The following is a 15,756-nucleotide window of genomic DNA, read 5'->3' as shown; positions in this document are numbered from 1 at the left end:
ATGTGGTGTTGAGCAGCATGGTTTGGGTAGTGTTTGTGTCTGGCGGATTAGTGCAGCGTCCTCTCTAGTGTGATTGCGATGGGGATGGTAAGGGAAGCCTGTTGTTTTCGATGTTCAGCTCTGACACTTCTGGGGCAATAGGTCTAGGACCACTTAATGGAGTTGCTCGGAGTTAAAGGATCGCAAGCTACGGCATGAGCTAGCTTACTTCCCTCTATCCCCTGGTGACCTGGTCCCCAGTCCAAGAGGACCTGTAATCCAGGGCGTTAGTGCATGCATTAGTGGTCAGTGTAGTACGGATATAATCCGGGAGATCATTTTTTTTTTTGTAAAGGCACGTAACGCTTCCTGACTACCGGAACGAATTGTCATAACGTCACTGTCATGTTTGTGTAGGCCAATGGTCTCCGTAATGGCCTGAATATCTGCGTCGGTAGCAGACGGTATTGCTTCGTGACTGCGAATCGTCTGACTTCTTGGTCCCATGGCTACTGTAGTAGTAAGGATGCTGAGTCCATTTATATATGCAACGTTGTCTATAACAACCCCTTTAAAATCAATGCATCGCGCGTCAAAAACATAGAAACCAAAAAACATAGGCAACCATTCATAAAAAGGTCGACTGCTTGAATATCCTTAAAAAAACGCCGGACATGTATTACATTTAGTCTAAACCATGTGCCCGACCCAAAGCCTTTCTCTCTGTCACCTCCCATTGTTGTATAAAGTTCGCGATTTCCGGCTTTCTTACGCATCCCCTCCCACCTTTCTTCATTTCTTTATTAAGGCGCTTCTGCCTACACTTATCACTGAACGCCTCACGTTCTTCGAGAAAGAGCGTCTGGAAACATACACACACATGCGCTAGAAAAGAAATCGGAGGCCAGTTTCCTCCTTTTTCTTTTAACGGACGCATATGTTTACGATCTCTTTGACGTGTGCCTCTGCGACAATGCCTTTTGTGCGGCGGAAAGGCTACTACTTTTACCGGTGAGGTCGTACATGCGCGACATAAGTTTTTCATTTGCATAGCACACAATACAGGCGGCCACAATCGTCGTGTGTGCTGTTGGACGATGTATTACACTTTATAATTCTGCCTTCGTGAGAGGTTTCGTAGCGAACAAGCTATGGTGGCCTACACAAGAACAAACCCGTGCGACATCTTTCGAAGTCGCGTGGCCTTGTAGTTTCGCAATGGGGTTAGGTACTTGGTGACTAACCATGAAACATCTTTGGGTTATACGTTATAGTTATATAGCGGGCGTCCTGTATTCTTCAAATGCCATGCTCATTTTGTCCCTGTGTTCGTTGTTCACTAGGAACAACGGTTTTTTTTTCTTTTTTTCACATAACGCGCCCTAAATGTATCAGCAAGATGTCCTGATCTACTTCCAAAGCACATAATTGCTATGGTTGTATGCTTTGGCAGTAATGGTGGTAGTACAGTCACGTAGCTTCAAGAGGCGTTAGTTGGCAATCACTGCCGGCTATCACTCCGCAAGAGCGAACTGATGCTCAGAGATCAGAAAGACGTGTTGTCACGCATCGCATATAAGAACAGTCTCGCGCTTAGGTCTGAGCAGAAAGCTCTGCCTATCTGTGGGTCGCTCCTGTCTCGCCTTCATCTCCGCATTGAAATGCGAAAAGCTCGCTCCCCATACATCCTCGCGCTACTGGTCGACTTTCTAGACATCACGAACTCGCTCACTGGCACGCGCACTTACACAATGGCACACAGGATCGAGATCGAGCGAATTTACCAACACGATCGTCTTCATAGCTTGGATCAGCATCTGCAGCTCCGTCTTATGTCTGGGATACCAAAAGACTGAAACGACATGCCGATCAAGTTGAGGCTCGGCGTGGCGTTTGCGAATGCCTATTTATATCGCACTGAAGTGGCCGACAGAAGACGATCAAGAATCTCCTTTTGTGAGTGGCCTAGCTACAGCGCACCTACAAAAGAGTTTTAGAACGGGCTATACGTGGGCTAAGAAATCTCCTTTTGTCCCAGGAAAAGAGAATCCTCGGACACCGGTCCACACCGTTCTCAACACAGAAGGTTCTTAACGTTTTGCTCCGCTTCGTGGCGTGCGGATTGAGCGACAGACTGGAACTGTTGTCGCGCACTGCATCGCGTGTTATTTGCAAAGCTTTTCTTGTGTCTTTTACCTCAACTCTATCGTCCTTGATTCCCTTTACCCTCTTATCCCAGCACAGTTTAGCAAGCTGGTCCTTACACTGGCTACACCTCCCTGTCCTTCCCTCTTCCTTTCCTTCAACAGGCACTCAGAAGCAGCCATGGACCGTCGAGCGAGCGACGACGGAATTGCCGCGGTCCGACGCGAAGACAAACGGAAACGCCGCTCCAGCAGCTGGGTGTGCCCCCGGCGGCGGTGGGGCCGATGGCGAGCTCCAGGAGGAACGTGACTACATGTGTGGCCTGGGAAGCTGCTCCCCGCGTATCATGCAGCGGCTCGCCACTCCAAGGATGTTCTTCGTCGTCTACAGCCTCATGGGTGTCCTGCAGGTGATCCCACCTTCATCGCGGCATAGCTTGTACGGACGTAAGACACGTCGCGAACAATCTGGCGTCCGACCGACCAGCCAAAGCAAGTAGTATACTGCGATTGTTACAGAGGTTTGAGAGATGTGCCGCGCAGCTGCGGCGATCTTTCAGCAATGAGAAACGAAGCGAGTAGCCTCTGGTACCTCTCTACGTAAGCCGATAACTGACCTCAGCAAAGTTTTGGTAATTCTACTGTGCCTTGACCTCCCATACGGGGCTATTCTTGCCCTGTGCTGTTCTTCTTGTCCTATTTCGCCAAATATTCTCTGAAGTTGCCATGTTGAACTACTGTCAAATGGCCTCCTCTGCGACTTTCTGGACGCTCGTGATGTATTAATAAAAAAAAGGAAAAGAAAGAATAAGAGTGACAAGGTACGCTAGCTTTGATTATCTAGAAAAAGAAATATTGAAAAGACACAGAACACGAGCACTACAAGTGAAAAAACACGGCCACGGTACGCGGCATTTCTACACTATGTTATAAGAGATGATTGCCAATCCAATTCTGCAGTTTCGCGAGTCTTTCAAGGACAGTACTTGCCTTAAAAAAAAAGAAATGCCTAATTGTGTTCTTAGAAACATCAATGATATAAACTGACAGCTGACGCAGTTGTCAAATACCAAATACAACTTTCGCAAGATTGAAATTTTCTCAACATCTCAGCGCATCATGAACGTTTTCACAAGCCGCGCAAAGCATTCTGCGCCGTTTATATTGATTATTTTCTTCTTTTTTTTTCGAGCTCTATCAAGTGATCGCACAAATCCTTTCCGATCGGCGTTCACTCGCAGGGCGCGTACAAGACGTACTTCGTGGGCACGCTGTCGACCATCGAGAGGCGGTTCGCCATGTCCAGCCAGACGACAGGCATCATACTGATCGCGGACAACCTGAGCCCCATCATCATCAACATGCTGGCCGGCTACTATGCAAACCGCATCAGCCGGCCCAAGATCATGGGCATGGGGGCGCTCATCGTTGTGCTTAGCTGCTTCCTCAGCATCGTGCCCTACATGATCTACGGACCGGGACTGCACATCCTCTGTGAGGGACACTCTCCTTCACTCCCTTTCAGTTTTTACCGCGACGGCTATTAGGCCGTTTTCACACAGCCATCAAACGCCCGCCCCGTCATATATCATGGCACTGGCGTTTTCACGCAGTTTCTAGAGCGCCCGTTCCTGCGGCGATCGTCGGCGTCGTCCCTCGCCGTCCTCGTAACCGAGCGAACGAGCACAGCAAAAGATGAAATAGTGAACGCGGAGCGCGGGTGAAAGGCGGCGATTGCGAATAGAGGGCGAGGAGGAATGCGGAGGTTGAGGGCGCAGCGGTATCATGATGCAGAAAGCGGGGGAGGCGGAGGGTGCAGCGGAACCACCAGGCAGAAAACGGAGGAGGAGGGTATGACGAAAGCGGGAGACGAAACCCGTAGTACCGCGCAAGACGAGCTTTGCGGCCGCGATGGCTACGAGATGGCGCCAGAGTAGCGCGCGCCGTCTGTTCACCGATGACGCCACCAATACCGCATATGTAAACAAAACGATGCATGAGCGGAGGTCTGTCTGCGGCGACTGCTGTGAATCACGCCCGCGCGTCACCCACACGCTGCCTCTTGCGATCTCCCGATTAGCGAGGCAGTCGCGCCACACTTCGCCCCGCTTGCAATGTGCAGCACGAGACAGGTTGTCCACGCCTGCCAATATAGCGCGAAATGAAAACACGTATGCAGCTGCACTCAAATTTCGCATTAGGAAGTATCGTAATCGTCGGTTAATTTTTTCTTCGGAAATGACACGCCGGTGACGTTTACCGATGCTCTCAATGTCACCAGCATCCCATTTTTGAGCAGAAACCGACGAGAAAATGCTGTCTCATGTCAAACGCCGGCGCTGCGATGGTCACGCGACGGTCGTGCGTTTGACGGCTGTGTAAATCAGGGGGGGGGGCTTATTCGCGGATTTGCGGCGTACATTGTCATCGTAGATCCTCGATGTAGCATGGCGCCACTGTAATCACCATCTCCGCGCCGTCTTACCATCGATAAACAATTTGGTGAGAAATTGTGGAGCCCGACGAGCTACATGTCCAGCTTGCGACCGTCACGCCCATCGAGAAACAAAACACGAACGCCAGCGCTGACTAATACGAACACACAAAGAAAAATGTATTCATTGTGCCAAACACGGCATACAATTGAAGGCATGAGATTCGAGATACACGAAGTCTCTCACATTTTGATTTCTGGATGTTGTGAGCGAATTCTGGATACTAGCACATTAGTTGTCGGTGTGTCAAATACTGACACCAACGTCAGTCAACAGAAACTGTATCGCGTCGATAGTTGGCAAAACATTAGCGTTCTTTACACCAACGCATACGAAGATACGTTCACGCGAATGCTGAAGCAATAACTATAGCACGTGAATCAGCTCCAAGGAAGCATGGTCATAGAGAGTGGTTTTCTTTCTAGAAGTTTTTTTTTTTTTTGTGGCGTCGCAGACGAAACAGTAAATCGCTTAGCGGGTTACCCATTGCCGACTTTTTTTTTTATGGGGTTTTACGTGCCAAAACCACTTTCTGATTATGAGGCACGCCGTAGTGGAGGACTCCGGAAATTTAGACCGCCTGGGGTTCTTTAACGTGCACCTAAATCTAAGTACACGGGTGTTTTCGCATTTCGCCCCCATCGAAATTCGGCCGCCGTGGCCGGGATTCGATCCCGCGACCTCGTGCTCAGCAGCCTAACGCCATAGCCACTGAGCAACCACGGCGGGTTTATTGCCGACTTTTATTCTAATGTAATATAGTCTAATTTAAAAAAAAATAACATGCAGTAATTCTCTTCCTCACAACTCGCAGCGAGCACGGCGCATGCACTGGGGGCCCGACGGCGCAGTCCCGACAGCCTGTTGTGCAACTCGGCCATGTCTGGACACCGTGAATGCGGGGGCCCGTCGATGGCGGACAGCTACACGCCGTTTGCGCTCTTCTTCGCCGCAAACTTTATGAACGGCTTCGGCGCGTCCACGTTCTTCATCGCGGGAAGCACCTACATGGACGACAACATACGGAAGAAGAACTCGCCCCTGTACTTCGGTGAGCCCAACCAACAGACTCTATTCCTCGCGAATCGTATGCAGTTCGTTAGTGCGAGAAAGAGAGAAAAAAAAATAAACGGCAGGACACATTGCTCATTACCGGAGAGGCACTCAACGCTAATCAAAATGCGCCTGCAACTGGTACTTATTGAGAGACTCGCACGGCCAGGCAGGATGTATTAATGCATTCAGAACCAAGCTGGAGCTCCGCAAGTTCTCGCGAATCGACGAAGAGCTTCTTGAAAGTAACCTGTAAAAATTTTTCGAAAATCTCGCAGAAGTATTGTGGAATTCTCGCAGTGACTTAGCAAACAGGACTGCATCATAAATCACACCCGAATAAAAGAATAATGAAGTAAAGCATGAAAGCATATTAACGAGCTAAATTCATTTCGGAAAGAGTAACGGCTGATAAATTGATCCTGTATTTTGTTGTACTGCCTTTTCAATTATTAGTTGATGCGCTGTAGAGAAAGCAGCTGTGGCTAGATCAGTAAACAGGGTGAAAAGATGACAGCCGATCCGTGCATCGCTGTACATTAAGATGATGCAATCACATGTAACGCATTTCCAGTGCAGCCATTTCACACAATGTGGCGCTGAAGTAGCAATCGAGGGCAAGCGCCGTTTCTCGCAGACTAATGTGTTACTATTTCGGGCGAGATGAAGTTCCGAATCAAGGGCGGATACTCAGCGTGTAAACATGACTATGAGAACCGTATTCTAGGTCTTTCACTTTCGAAGACGCTTTCACTTTTGCGTGCACCAGCACGTCTAGCCATAGGCTGAAAGCAATGTCCAGCTAAAGCCCGTTATTCGTTTACACTAGATTACACTGCAGTGGCATATCAATGGTCATCTGCTATTTTTGAGAAACTTAAGCTACGAATACATTTGTCATTTGAACGCGTGTTCGACGAGCGCCAAAGTTTCAACGCCGGTTTTAAAAGTGACGCCTCTTTTTTTTTCTTTTTTTTTTTGTGCTAATGAAATTTTTCAGCTGCCGATCCAGTCGAGAGAATTATCGAGACAGTAAACCACCACTCTGGCCCGATTTAATCCTCTTCTTATCTGTAAACCTTTCAATCTTTTGCACGTTCTCTGTCTGTATGATCTTATCTGCAAAACAAAACAAGCTTACTATATGTGCAGGCATGGGATTTGCCTTCAGACTGCTCGGCCCCGTTGTCGGATTCGTGACAGCCGGGGTATGCCTGCGCTTTTACGAAGATCCTTTCCGTAAGTATACCCCAGGCACTCATATATCTTCTTGCTTATTAACTTAACCTGCGTGCTAATATCAGCTGTGACGCACTTGCAGCCACACAATGAAACCGTGCAGCTTAGTGCAGAGAATATTTCGTGTCATGGTTGGAGTTATGGTAACTCTTACAACGACGCTCCCAACGAAACATCGAAACACAAAGGCGACGTCTTGAGCATACCCAATCGACGGCATACCCCGACTAGGCAAATGGAATTCTACCATGACGCACCATCAGAACAAACTGAAGGCTACTATTGTGCATTCGCACTCGTTAATATTCCCACGCTCGGTATATACGTAAAAAAAAAAAGTATGGACGAGTCGGTGATCTATCACAGCCAGCCATAGCGCACAAAGGGATCGACAGAAGCAGGAAAAGGCACCCACGCGTGAATTGCTACTTCTAACAAAATGTTTTTAGACGATTCCTGCATATAAAAAGAGAGTACCGACTGTTAATAAACTTTTTTTCTCTTTGAACTAGTGCTTTTATTCATGCCTGCCTCCTTGTCTTTCCATTTTCTTCTCCTTTTTGTCTACAGGTGCGTTAGCTGCTACAACGTAGTAAATAAACGTACACAATAAGCAGCATTCCTGGTCCCTTGAAAGAGAAAGAACAAAGTAAGGCTGCGCCAAAAGTTAATGCTGCAGTTGCGGCTGATTGATTGTAGTAGCTGTGCCTTCTGGACCGCTAGGACGCTCCAACGCATTCCCTCGTAGAACTATTCGGCCCCTATCAACGTATACTGTTGATACACAAAGAGATAGTGAATGTATGTTGCACGTGATCGCTCTGCGCAGGCGATCCAGGCATCTCACCGAAGGATCCCCGTTGGGTGGGCGCCTGGTGGATAGGCTACATACTGTTCGCCGTCGGCCTCACCGTGGTCGCCCTACCTATGATGATGTTCCCGCGCATCCTACCCGCCGGCAAGAATTACAAAGTGAACCGTATGCAGAGGTTGTCCGTGGTGAAGGCGAACAAGGACTCAAAGTGCGCCGAAAGGACGGGCCACCATGGCATCAGCATCGCCATGATCAAAGGTTATTGTCATAAACTTTTATTGCAGTTAAAGGGACTGAATCACAGGTGTATCGAGCAGACTACCAAGTATAAGAGAGCTTAGCTAGGCCATGGCTTTATGGTGGCTTTAGAGTAAGAGGGGGGGGGGAATTAGAGGTACGGAAGTGGTTTAGAAGTGAATTAGAAGTAAATTGCAGGATAGTACGTCAGGCTACTTAGGATAGTGACCGTGGGTATAGTGGTTGTAGCCTGGAAGTTTGTAGCATGCTAGGCGATCACAGTGTCTGAAGTGGTTACAACAATAAATTATTCTGGTGTCGATGTCGACAGCTGCGACAATTCAGCGGGACACAACGAGTCCAGTTCTCAATATCCCCACTGACCTAAATGATGTCCTAGTTGACGTTGTGGTTATATGGCGAGTTTCTCAACTGATTGGCGTCCGTGTGAAAATATCACCGCTTGAAAAAAAGATGGTAAAGGAAAAAGGCCGTATACGAGCTGGGGTCGAAGTTAAGGCATCTTGATAAGTTGTACGTGCGCTAGACTTATCGAGCCACAAGGGCACGGACGGAAACATTTGCTTCGAGTAATTTGTGCATCGAGTTGAGCGAGCAAGGGACCCCCGATTAGTTCGCAGTGACATCGGCGGATGAGGTAGGCAGTACGCTATCTGCTGAGAGGGTCCCTAGCCCGAACCGCTTGCCAGATGACCAGGCTACGACTGGACACGAAGACGCATAACGGCTCTGCAGACTCGAGCATCTTCTTGGTCGTGTGCGTTGATGTTATCAAATGTCTGGAGATTTTGCACTCTGAAACAAGAAAAGGCCGTCGACTGCAACGGTACCTTAAAGCATAGTATGTCGGTTCTGGCTGCAAGCAAGCCAGCCGTACATCAGGAGCCGTATACAGCGGCTACTAGAAGAGAACGAAAAGCGAGTGCGTTTGCGTAATACTTGCAAACGTTCTTCCATACCGTTTCTTTTCCCTATGCTGCAGACATCATGGTTATCGTGAAAAGGCTGGTCCGTAACCCGATCTTCATGCTCCACACAACTGGCCTGGTATTCGTCTTGCTCGCCACAGCCGGCTACGGTACTTCGTTCAGCAAATACGTCGAGTTCCAGTTTAGGCAATCGGCGTCGAAGGCCAACTATTACACAGGTAAGCCGGGATGGTTAGCTGACGTTGTGCGTTTCCATTCGAGGTGATGACCTTTAAAACGGACGACGTAAGACCCTTTGGGTTGGCTGGAAATGCATGAGAAAATGCCATCATAAGTGCGGTAGTGCTTTTTGTTCGTAGTTGTTCGTAGAGTGCCTCTGAAGCACCAGCTTCGTCTTTCCCGCCCAACGCAACTTTCAACGCCTTTGTCTCAAGATGCTATAGAAACAAAGAGACGGTACCGTTCCATATCCCATTTTTTTTTAAATATAATAATTCTTCCTTCTCCGTCTCTCCATATGACACGAGCGCAAGTTATGGTGGCTGACGGCGGTAAAGACACCTTCTTAATTGCGCACGAGCCTTAATTTAGAGACCCTGGAAATGTCACGGATCAGTGGCGTAGCCACGGGGTGTAATACAGAGCACGTTGCCCCCGCCCCCGAAATTCGAAATTTCCGCGTTAATATGCGGCCTGCCACACCCCCGTCCCCGAAAAAAGTGGTCTTTCCCTCGCTATCCCCTCCCCCTCCCCCTCACCCCCATAGAAATTCTGGCTACGCCACTGTCACGGATGGCTATAGAGTACCCGCTGGCAAAAAGATGGCATACGCAAAGGCTCCTTGTTAAATGCACACGGGAGTTATGATACGGAAAATATATACGTCACGGATGGCAGGGTATCCGCAATCATGGCAGAGCAATAAAGGAAACACGGACCTCTTTCCCGTCTTTTTGATCCAGGGGCGGCCAAAGTGGCGACAACGTTGGTCGGAATCGTAACCGGCGGCGTCGTCATACACCGGTTCCGGCCAGGCCCGCGCGTTGTGGCCGGCTACTCGGCATTTGTGGAGCTGGCCATGATAGCAGGCTTCGTCGCCATGATGTTCATCGGCTGCGATAGCCCCAACATTGCCGGAGTCGCCCCCGGCAGAAACATCAGCGCGTGAGTCACTCATCTACTGTATCCTCCAATGTAAAACTCCAAACATTCATGCTACCTGGCAGATATATGTCAAAGCAGCAATATGTTCTATGCCAGTTTCCCTGCATGGAGACAACGCTTTTTCACGGAGTGTTCTCGACAGTCAGCACCCCCTTAAAAGACGCGCGGTTGACCAAGGGTTTTCTAACTTTGTCTGGTTAAGTTCGCATTTTTTTTTGTGAGTGTGTCTACTTTCTGGTTCTCTTCATGCCAATTCAAAAACACTATCTCAAGCAAAAAGCCCTGCATATAGCAGGGCTGACACGATACTGGCGCCACATTGAAGCCCACGTGTGTTGCACCCACAATAGAAAAGCCATAAAGTCTCCTAATGTTCACAGCAATCAGCATACAGGACAAAACTCGCAAAGTCGTCGGGTGCAAATTCTCGCATCTTGCGCATACCGACAAAACGTCAAAACGTACGCGTGTTCTGGTTACAGGACATCACTGCTGGACAAGTGCAACGTGGATTGCAATTGCAACACCCAGATATACGAGCCGGTGTGCTCAAGCAACAAAATGACAAGCTATTTCTCACCATGCCATGCCGGCTGCAGAAGCGTGGGCCTGTCGTCGACGAACATGACGGTAAATATAAGGAAATCTTCAAGCTCTAATTTGTAGCTGAGCTCAAAGCTCTTAGAAGGGGCTTGGGCGCAGCTGAGTTGAACGACTCCTATCTGCAACCAGCAGACACAGGTAGAGGAAAGTGGGGCTCGATGTCCTATTTCTCGGCTCGCTCAATAAATCCATCCGTGTCAGTCAGCGCTCTGCTGCATCTCACAATCGTCCCATCCTCGCGCATTTCAGCTTCTGGTTGATATCGGAGTCTTTCTTAAAAGGGAAGACATTGAGTGTCAGAAAAAATATAGAACGATGATCTGTAAGTGTTGCACCAGGAGGGGTTGTAGATTGTACAGAAGATGTCGGTAGTCCTTCAGAGCAGCCAAGTAAGCGCCCTAGATGAGAACTAACAGTTGATGCAAATACATGTATTTGAGTGGTCCCGCGTGAATGTATTCCCACATCGTGATGGACTTCGGGACAGACGCAGAAGTAAAGATAGTTGTCTGGATAGCCTGTATTCGCGTAGCTACGTCGAGTTTTAGGCACTGAGGGCGAAACATGAGTCAGCAAATTACTTCTGGTCCCATTTGCGCACATGCGCAACATATATATTGCTCTCGTCTGCATTGCAGATATACAAGGACTGCAGCTGCATCGCGGCAGGTGACCACGGAGTGGACGACTCCTATGTGACGTCGGGGCTTTGCGGCTCCACGTGTCAGCAGTTGGGCCTCTTCTTGGGCATCGTGATCGCCGGACAGTTCCTGGGCTCCACAGGTCGTGTAGGGGGCCTGCTCATCTTCCTCAGGTGCGCATAGATGCTCGCCTGAGCGTTACGCAGCGGAACTACACTATGAAAAAATATCTAAACCCTATTTTTTGTTGCCCACAGAACTCGATTAATGCTTTCTGTAGCACGCTGCACGCATTTACTGGCCCACGTCGAGCTCTTGAGATACCTTACCGTGACGTGAAGACCGCGACCCATGCCCATGTGGCAGCATCTGCTGGACGCTGTTTCGAACAATTTGTCGCTGTATAAGCACTTTAAGTAAATCCAACGCACTGTTAGCGCGTTTTATATAAGAAAAATGTGTGCTATATTTTTTTTAAAGCGAGGCTTTCTTCCATTACGCCTAGACGGAGTAACGAAACGGAGAAAAACACGAACTATTCCACCTCAGATTGTGAAGGGTAAGGTACACAAACACAAACATGGCACCACGTTAAAGTGACCACCGCTACAGTGCAGAAACATAAACATTGTTTGAAACTCGCGCCACATTGTATGGGTGACGATAAGGACAGTTGTACGCATCGCGTTTAGTTTTATGGCATTGAAGAGTTATGTAACCGCTTCACGAAAGCTTCGATCCACAGAGATTGCCATTGTGCTTTGGATCTGCGTTTGTTTTTGTTTTTTAATATCGCAACTGTTCCGAGGATCTCATTGAATGTACGTTATTAAAATTCTTCACTCACTTTTTCAAGCCTTATAAGAACGGACTACCTACTGTATGCGCGTCCTAGACATCCCACAAACGATGTCATTTCTGATACCCTGGAGCAAGAGTTATGTATAGTCAGCAAACCAATCACTAATTAATTATTATACAAACTTGAAACTCAAATAACTGCGTTTTGTCCAAACGTACACCCTTCATGGTCAAAAATAAAGGGCAAGTTCTAGTTCCCCTTGATGTGGGATTGTGTTTGGGTTTTAGGGGTTCAGAAATCTCCCTCCGTTCGATATTGCAGGTGCGTCGACCCCATCGACAAGAGCATGGCAATGGGGACCACAGGATCTCTCTTACATATGCTTGGTAAGAAAAGCAATTTTGCTCACCTGTTCTCAGTATAAACGGTGCATTTAGGTGTAAAATGTTTAAATAGATCATCCATTGGTTCTGTGCACGGTGCATTGCGTAAAACTCTAAGGTACTACCTTGTGTTCTGTCTAAGACAACCAACACTTTTTTTTTCCTTCAGGCATTAATTCACAATCAAAACTACTATAAATCTTCCCTCTCCCCCCTTTTTTTCTTTTCTTGGCTACGAAGCCTGACACCACATCCCTCTACCGAGAAAATGTGGCGTCGCAGGTGGCTCTCAGACTAGTTTGCACCTGCGAAGAGCTGCCAGAAAAACATACAATAATGCTGTCAATTTATAAACTTAGCCTTGCATGCTGCTCTTGTGGTTCTCGTTTGTTCGGGAGAGCGCGAGACAAAAGAGTTTCCCAAAATGGCAGCGTCAATGGCGACCAGCGGAAGACTGTACTTTTCAATGGCCTACGATTTGGCTTTGCTGCGTGAAGTCAACGCGCAGAAGCCATTCCCGGATTCTGCACGGTGGGAATGCAGAGCAAAAATACGAACTTTGTTTTTTAGAAAGTGTTCAGTGTGTGCTGCTTGCGCGAAAGGCTCGACCTGATTTAGGCGCAGTTCGTCGCAAATGACCGTGCCAGCCTCAGAAAGCAAGTGCTCGGTTTTTATTTTTCTTCATATGATTCGTGCATTTCATACGTATTAAAAGCAGTCTCTTAAAGGCCTAAATATAGTTCTACGAAGCGGAAACGCGGCCACACGTGATCTTGTTAGCAAGATCAACAGCGTCTAGTTCGACCGACTGTTCAATGTGCTGGCGGACGCGGCCAATGCGCTCCGACGCGCCCGGCGTCTAACGGTCGCCCGCTTACATTCGTAGGCATTTCGCAGTACTAAAAGCCCTAACGCAACACGCGCTCCTGCGTTCCGCAAAGCACTTGCGGGCTGCGTACGTATCGCCATGACGCAATACTAAAACTGTCTATTGACACTGCGTACGTTGATCATGAAATTCGAAGCGATCACACTAATTCGTCTCTCTCTCTCCACAGCCTTCATACCCTACCCCTTGATATACGGCGCCATCCTGGACCACTCGTGCTTGATCTGGGAGGAGAAATGCGGACGGCGTGGCAACTGTTGGGTGTACGATGCTGTCAAGCTGCGCTACACGCTGCATCTCGTCACAGTCATTTTTCTGGCCATCGCCGGCGTCTGCTACATCGGCCAGTTCCTGCTCAGCGGACGCATCAAGCGCTTCTATGAGGACGATCTTGCCGACGACAGCAGTGACCAGCAAGACAAGTACGAAAGCAAAACCACCATCACCGAGGGACTCTCAGTTGAAAACATCCATAAGGTTGACGAGAAACCAGAGGCTACCAGGTTTTGAACTTGGAGACTGGTGAATAAAAAATGGTCCAGGTTTCGGCATGGCGTCCGACTGTGTCTTGGCGCAAAACCGATGCTGAGTGCAGGTTGAGACCATGGGCTCTTGAGGACACTGTTTCAGTCCAGGACGAAATGTGTGCTCCACATCATTATGACAGGCCTCTTGTTAAGCAAGACTTCGGAATGTGAAGTGCCCAAAGCAGGATGTCACCAGACATTGAACTCCACAGAACTTTTGCTCCAGCACTGACTTTTTTTTCTCTCTGCAAGTGAAACTATCAAGGAGGAAAGGATACACGTGTGATGACAAAAACAATGGGAACATATTCAAGTATCCTAGCTTTGATTTAATGCCTTGTAAGGAGGCAAACTATTGCCAGCAATGAAACAAATGCTGGTTTCAAGAATGAAGATGTTCGCCCAAGAGAAAACGAAGAGCATGTTACTCCGGCTGAGTGACACCATTCTGAAGACGAATGAACTGTCTACAGTGTACTGTGTGTAGGAATCAATGCCCATGTTATTTCAACAAGTGGACATTGCAGCTATTGAGAATACTTTGCAAGAAATTGCAATGGGACACCCATGATTAAGCGCCTACAACAGTTTTTTACTGACCAATGTTTATAAACAGCAATGATGAGAACATTCTTATTATGGTACACTTATGAAAAAGTGGCATGTAATGAGTGTACTCAGAACAACCAGTCACGACAAAAAGCAAGAAATTTATGCTGGAAGCACGATTTTAAAACTCAGTGGTGGACATGAAGTTTGATTAAAGGGACAGTGCTTGCCATGATTCAGCTCTTGAATGAAGTTATATTTAGCAAAGGGCTAGATGCTGCCAATTGTTGCTTCTAGCCTGACTTCACACTTAAATGCTTGTCTTAAAACTTGGCCAATGCACCACAATCTCAATACAAACAATCCTGCTAAAAGAAGGAACTTTAGGGAACAGCCAAAGTGCAAAGTGTTAGTAATGTAACCATTTCTTTTTGCTGTTATTTATCATATCTTGAGAGTTATTCCATACTTAATCTCATGAGTAAATAAAGATGTATTGAATATTTTGAAACTCAAGAAGCGTGCATGCGCATACTAGAGCCAGAGATTGATCCTTTACATTTTTTATTCTGCATGTGATCAGGTGGTGTTGATACAGTGCTCTTAGAAACAGTGTTCTGAACAATACCGTTATACATCAGTCCATTGTCAAATACCCCAGTGGTCTTCAAGAAGTGATCCATGACACAAGCTTGTAAGTGTGACAATGTGCACCATTGTAACTGTGATAGTATGCACCACAGACCATGGCGCAGTGCAGTGCAGTGATTGTGATAACTGTGTACGCATGCTGAACTGAGCGAACCAGATGTGCCCAAGCCTCGTTCAGTGACCACAATCGTCCAGTTTGCAAGACAGTGGCCAGATCCAAAAAGCTTTTCATCCATGAGATCCCGTTGTCACTGTCCCGTACCTTGGCTATTCTATCAATGGCTATAATTGCTGAAGAGCACCTACTTCATGAACTGATCTTCAGTATGAAGAGCTTTATGAATGCGGCTGCTGTTTCTATGTCAAGTGCTTTGGCTTTTCTTGATAGTGAGAACGGGAGGGGATATTTTTATTACAGAACTGTCTCATGAACTTCCTTTTGTTCCTGAAAGCATTGAGACAAACCATGGCAATATATTTAGAATGCCAACATTCGACTGTTGGATATATTTTTACAGCAAATAAATTTTTTTTACAAATTGTTGCAACAGTACTTCTCACAAGTTCATTTACACACTACTACACCAATACCCATGGCACTGCTTTCGGATATATATATATATATATATATATATA

The 15,756-nt window shown here is 47.4% G+C and overlaps 1 protein-coding gene across 2 annotated transcripts in view; it reads left to right on the top strand.

The window, feature by feature from the left end:
• Positions 1–15,664, top strand: part of LOC142585441 (solute carrier organic anion transporter family member 74D-like) — a 59,266-nt gene extending 43,602 nt beyond the window's left edge. For both annotated transcript variants that reach the window (XM_075696212.1, XM_075696211.1), the window contains 11 exons: positions 2,289–2,533; positions 3,365–3,617; positions 5,433–5,669; positions 6,824–6,910; positions 7,740–7,982; positions 8,965–9,129; positions 9,874–10,075; positions 10,558–10,705; positions 11,317–11,492; positions 12,443–12,507; positions 13,563–15,664. In XM_075696212.1, the coding sequence (XP_075552327.1) occupies positions 2,289–2,533; positions 3,365–3,617; positions 5,433–5,669; positions 6,824–6,910; positions 7,740–7,982; positions 8,965–9,129; positions 9,874–10,075; positions 10,558–10,705; positions 11,317–11,492; positions 12,443–12,507; positions 13,563–13,903 (2,162 nt within the window). In that variant the 3' untranslated portion in view covers positions 13,904–15,664. The remainder of the gene's footprint in view (positions 1–2,288; positions 2,534–3,364; positions 3,618–5,432; positions 5,670–6,823; positions 6,911–7,739; positions 7,983–8,964; positions 9,130–9,873; positions 10,076–10,557; positions 10,706–11,316; positions 11,493–12,442; positions 12,508–13,562) is intronic.
• The last annotated feature ends 92 nt before the right edge of the window (positions 15,665–15,756 follow it).

This window comes from Dermacentor variabilis, chromosome 6 (genome assembly GCF_050947875.1).
Source record: "Dermacentor variabilis isolate Ectoservices chromosome 6, ASM5094787v1, whole genome shotgun sequence".
NCBI classification, from domain to species: Eukaryota; Metazoa; Arthropoda; class Arachnida; order Ixodida; family Ixodidae; genus Dermacentor; species Dermacentor variabilis.
Note: the sequence above shows the minus strand (reverse complement) of the source record. Positions and strands in the feature narration are given on the sequence as shown.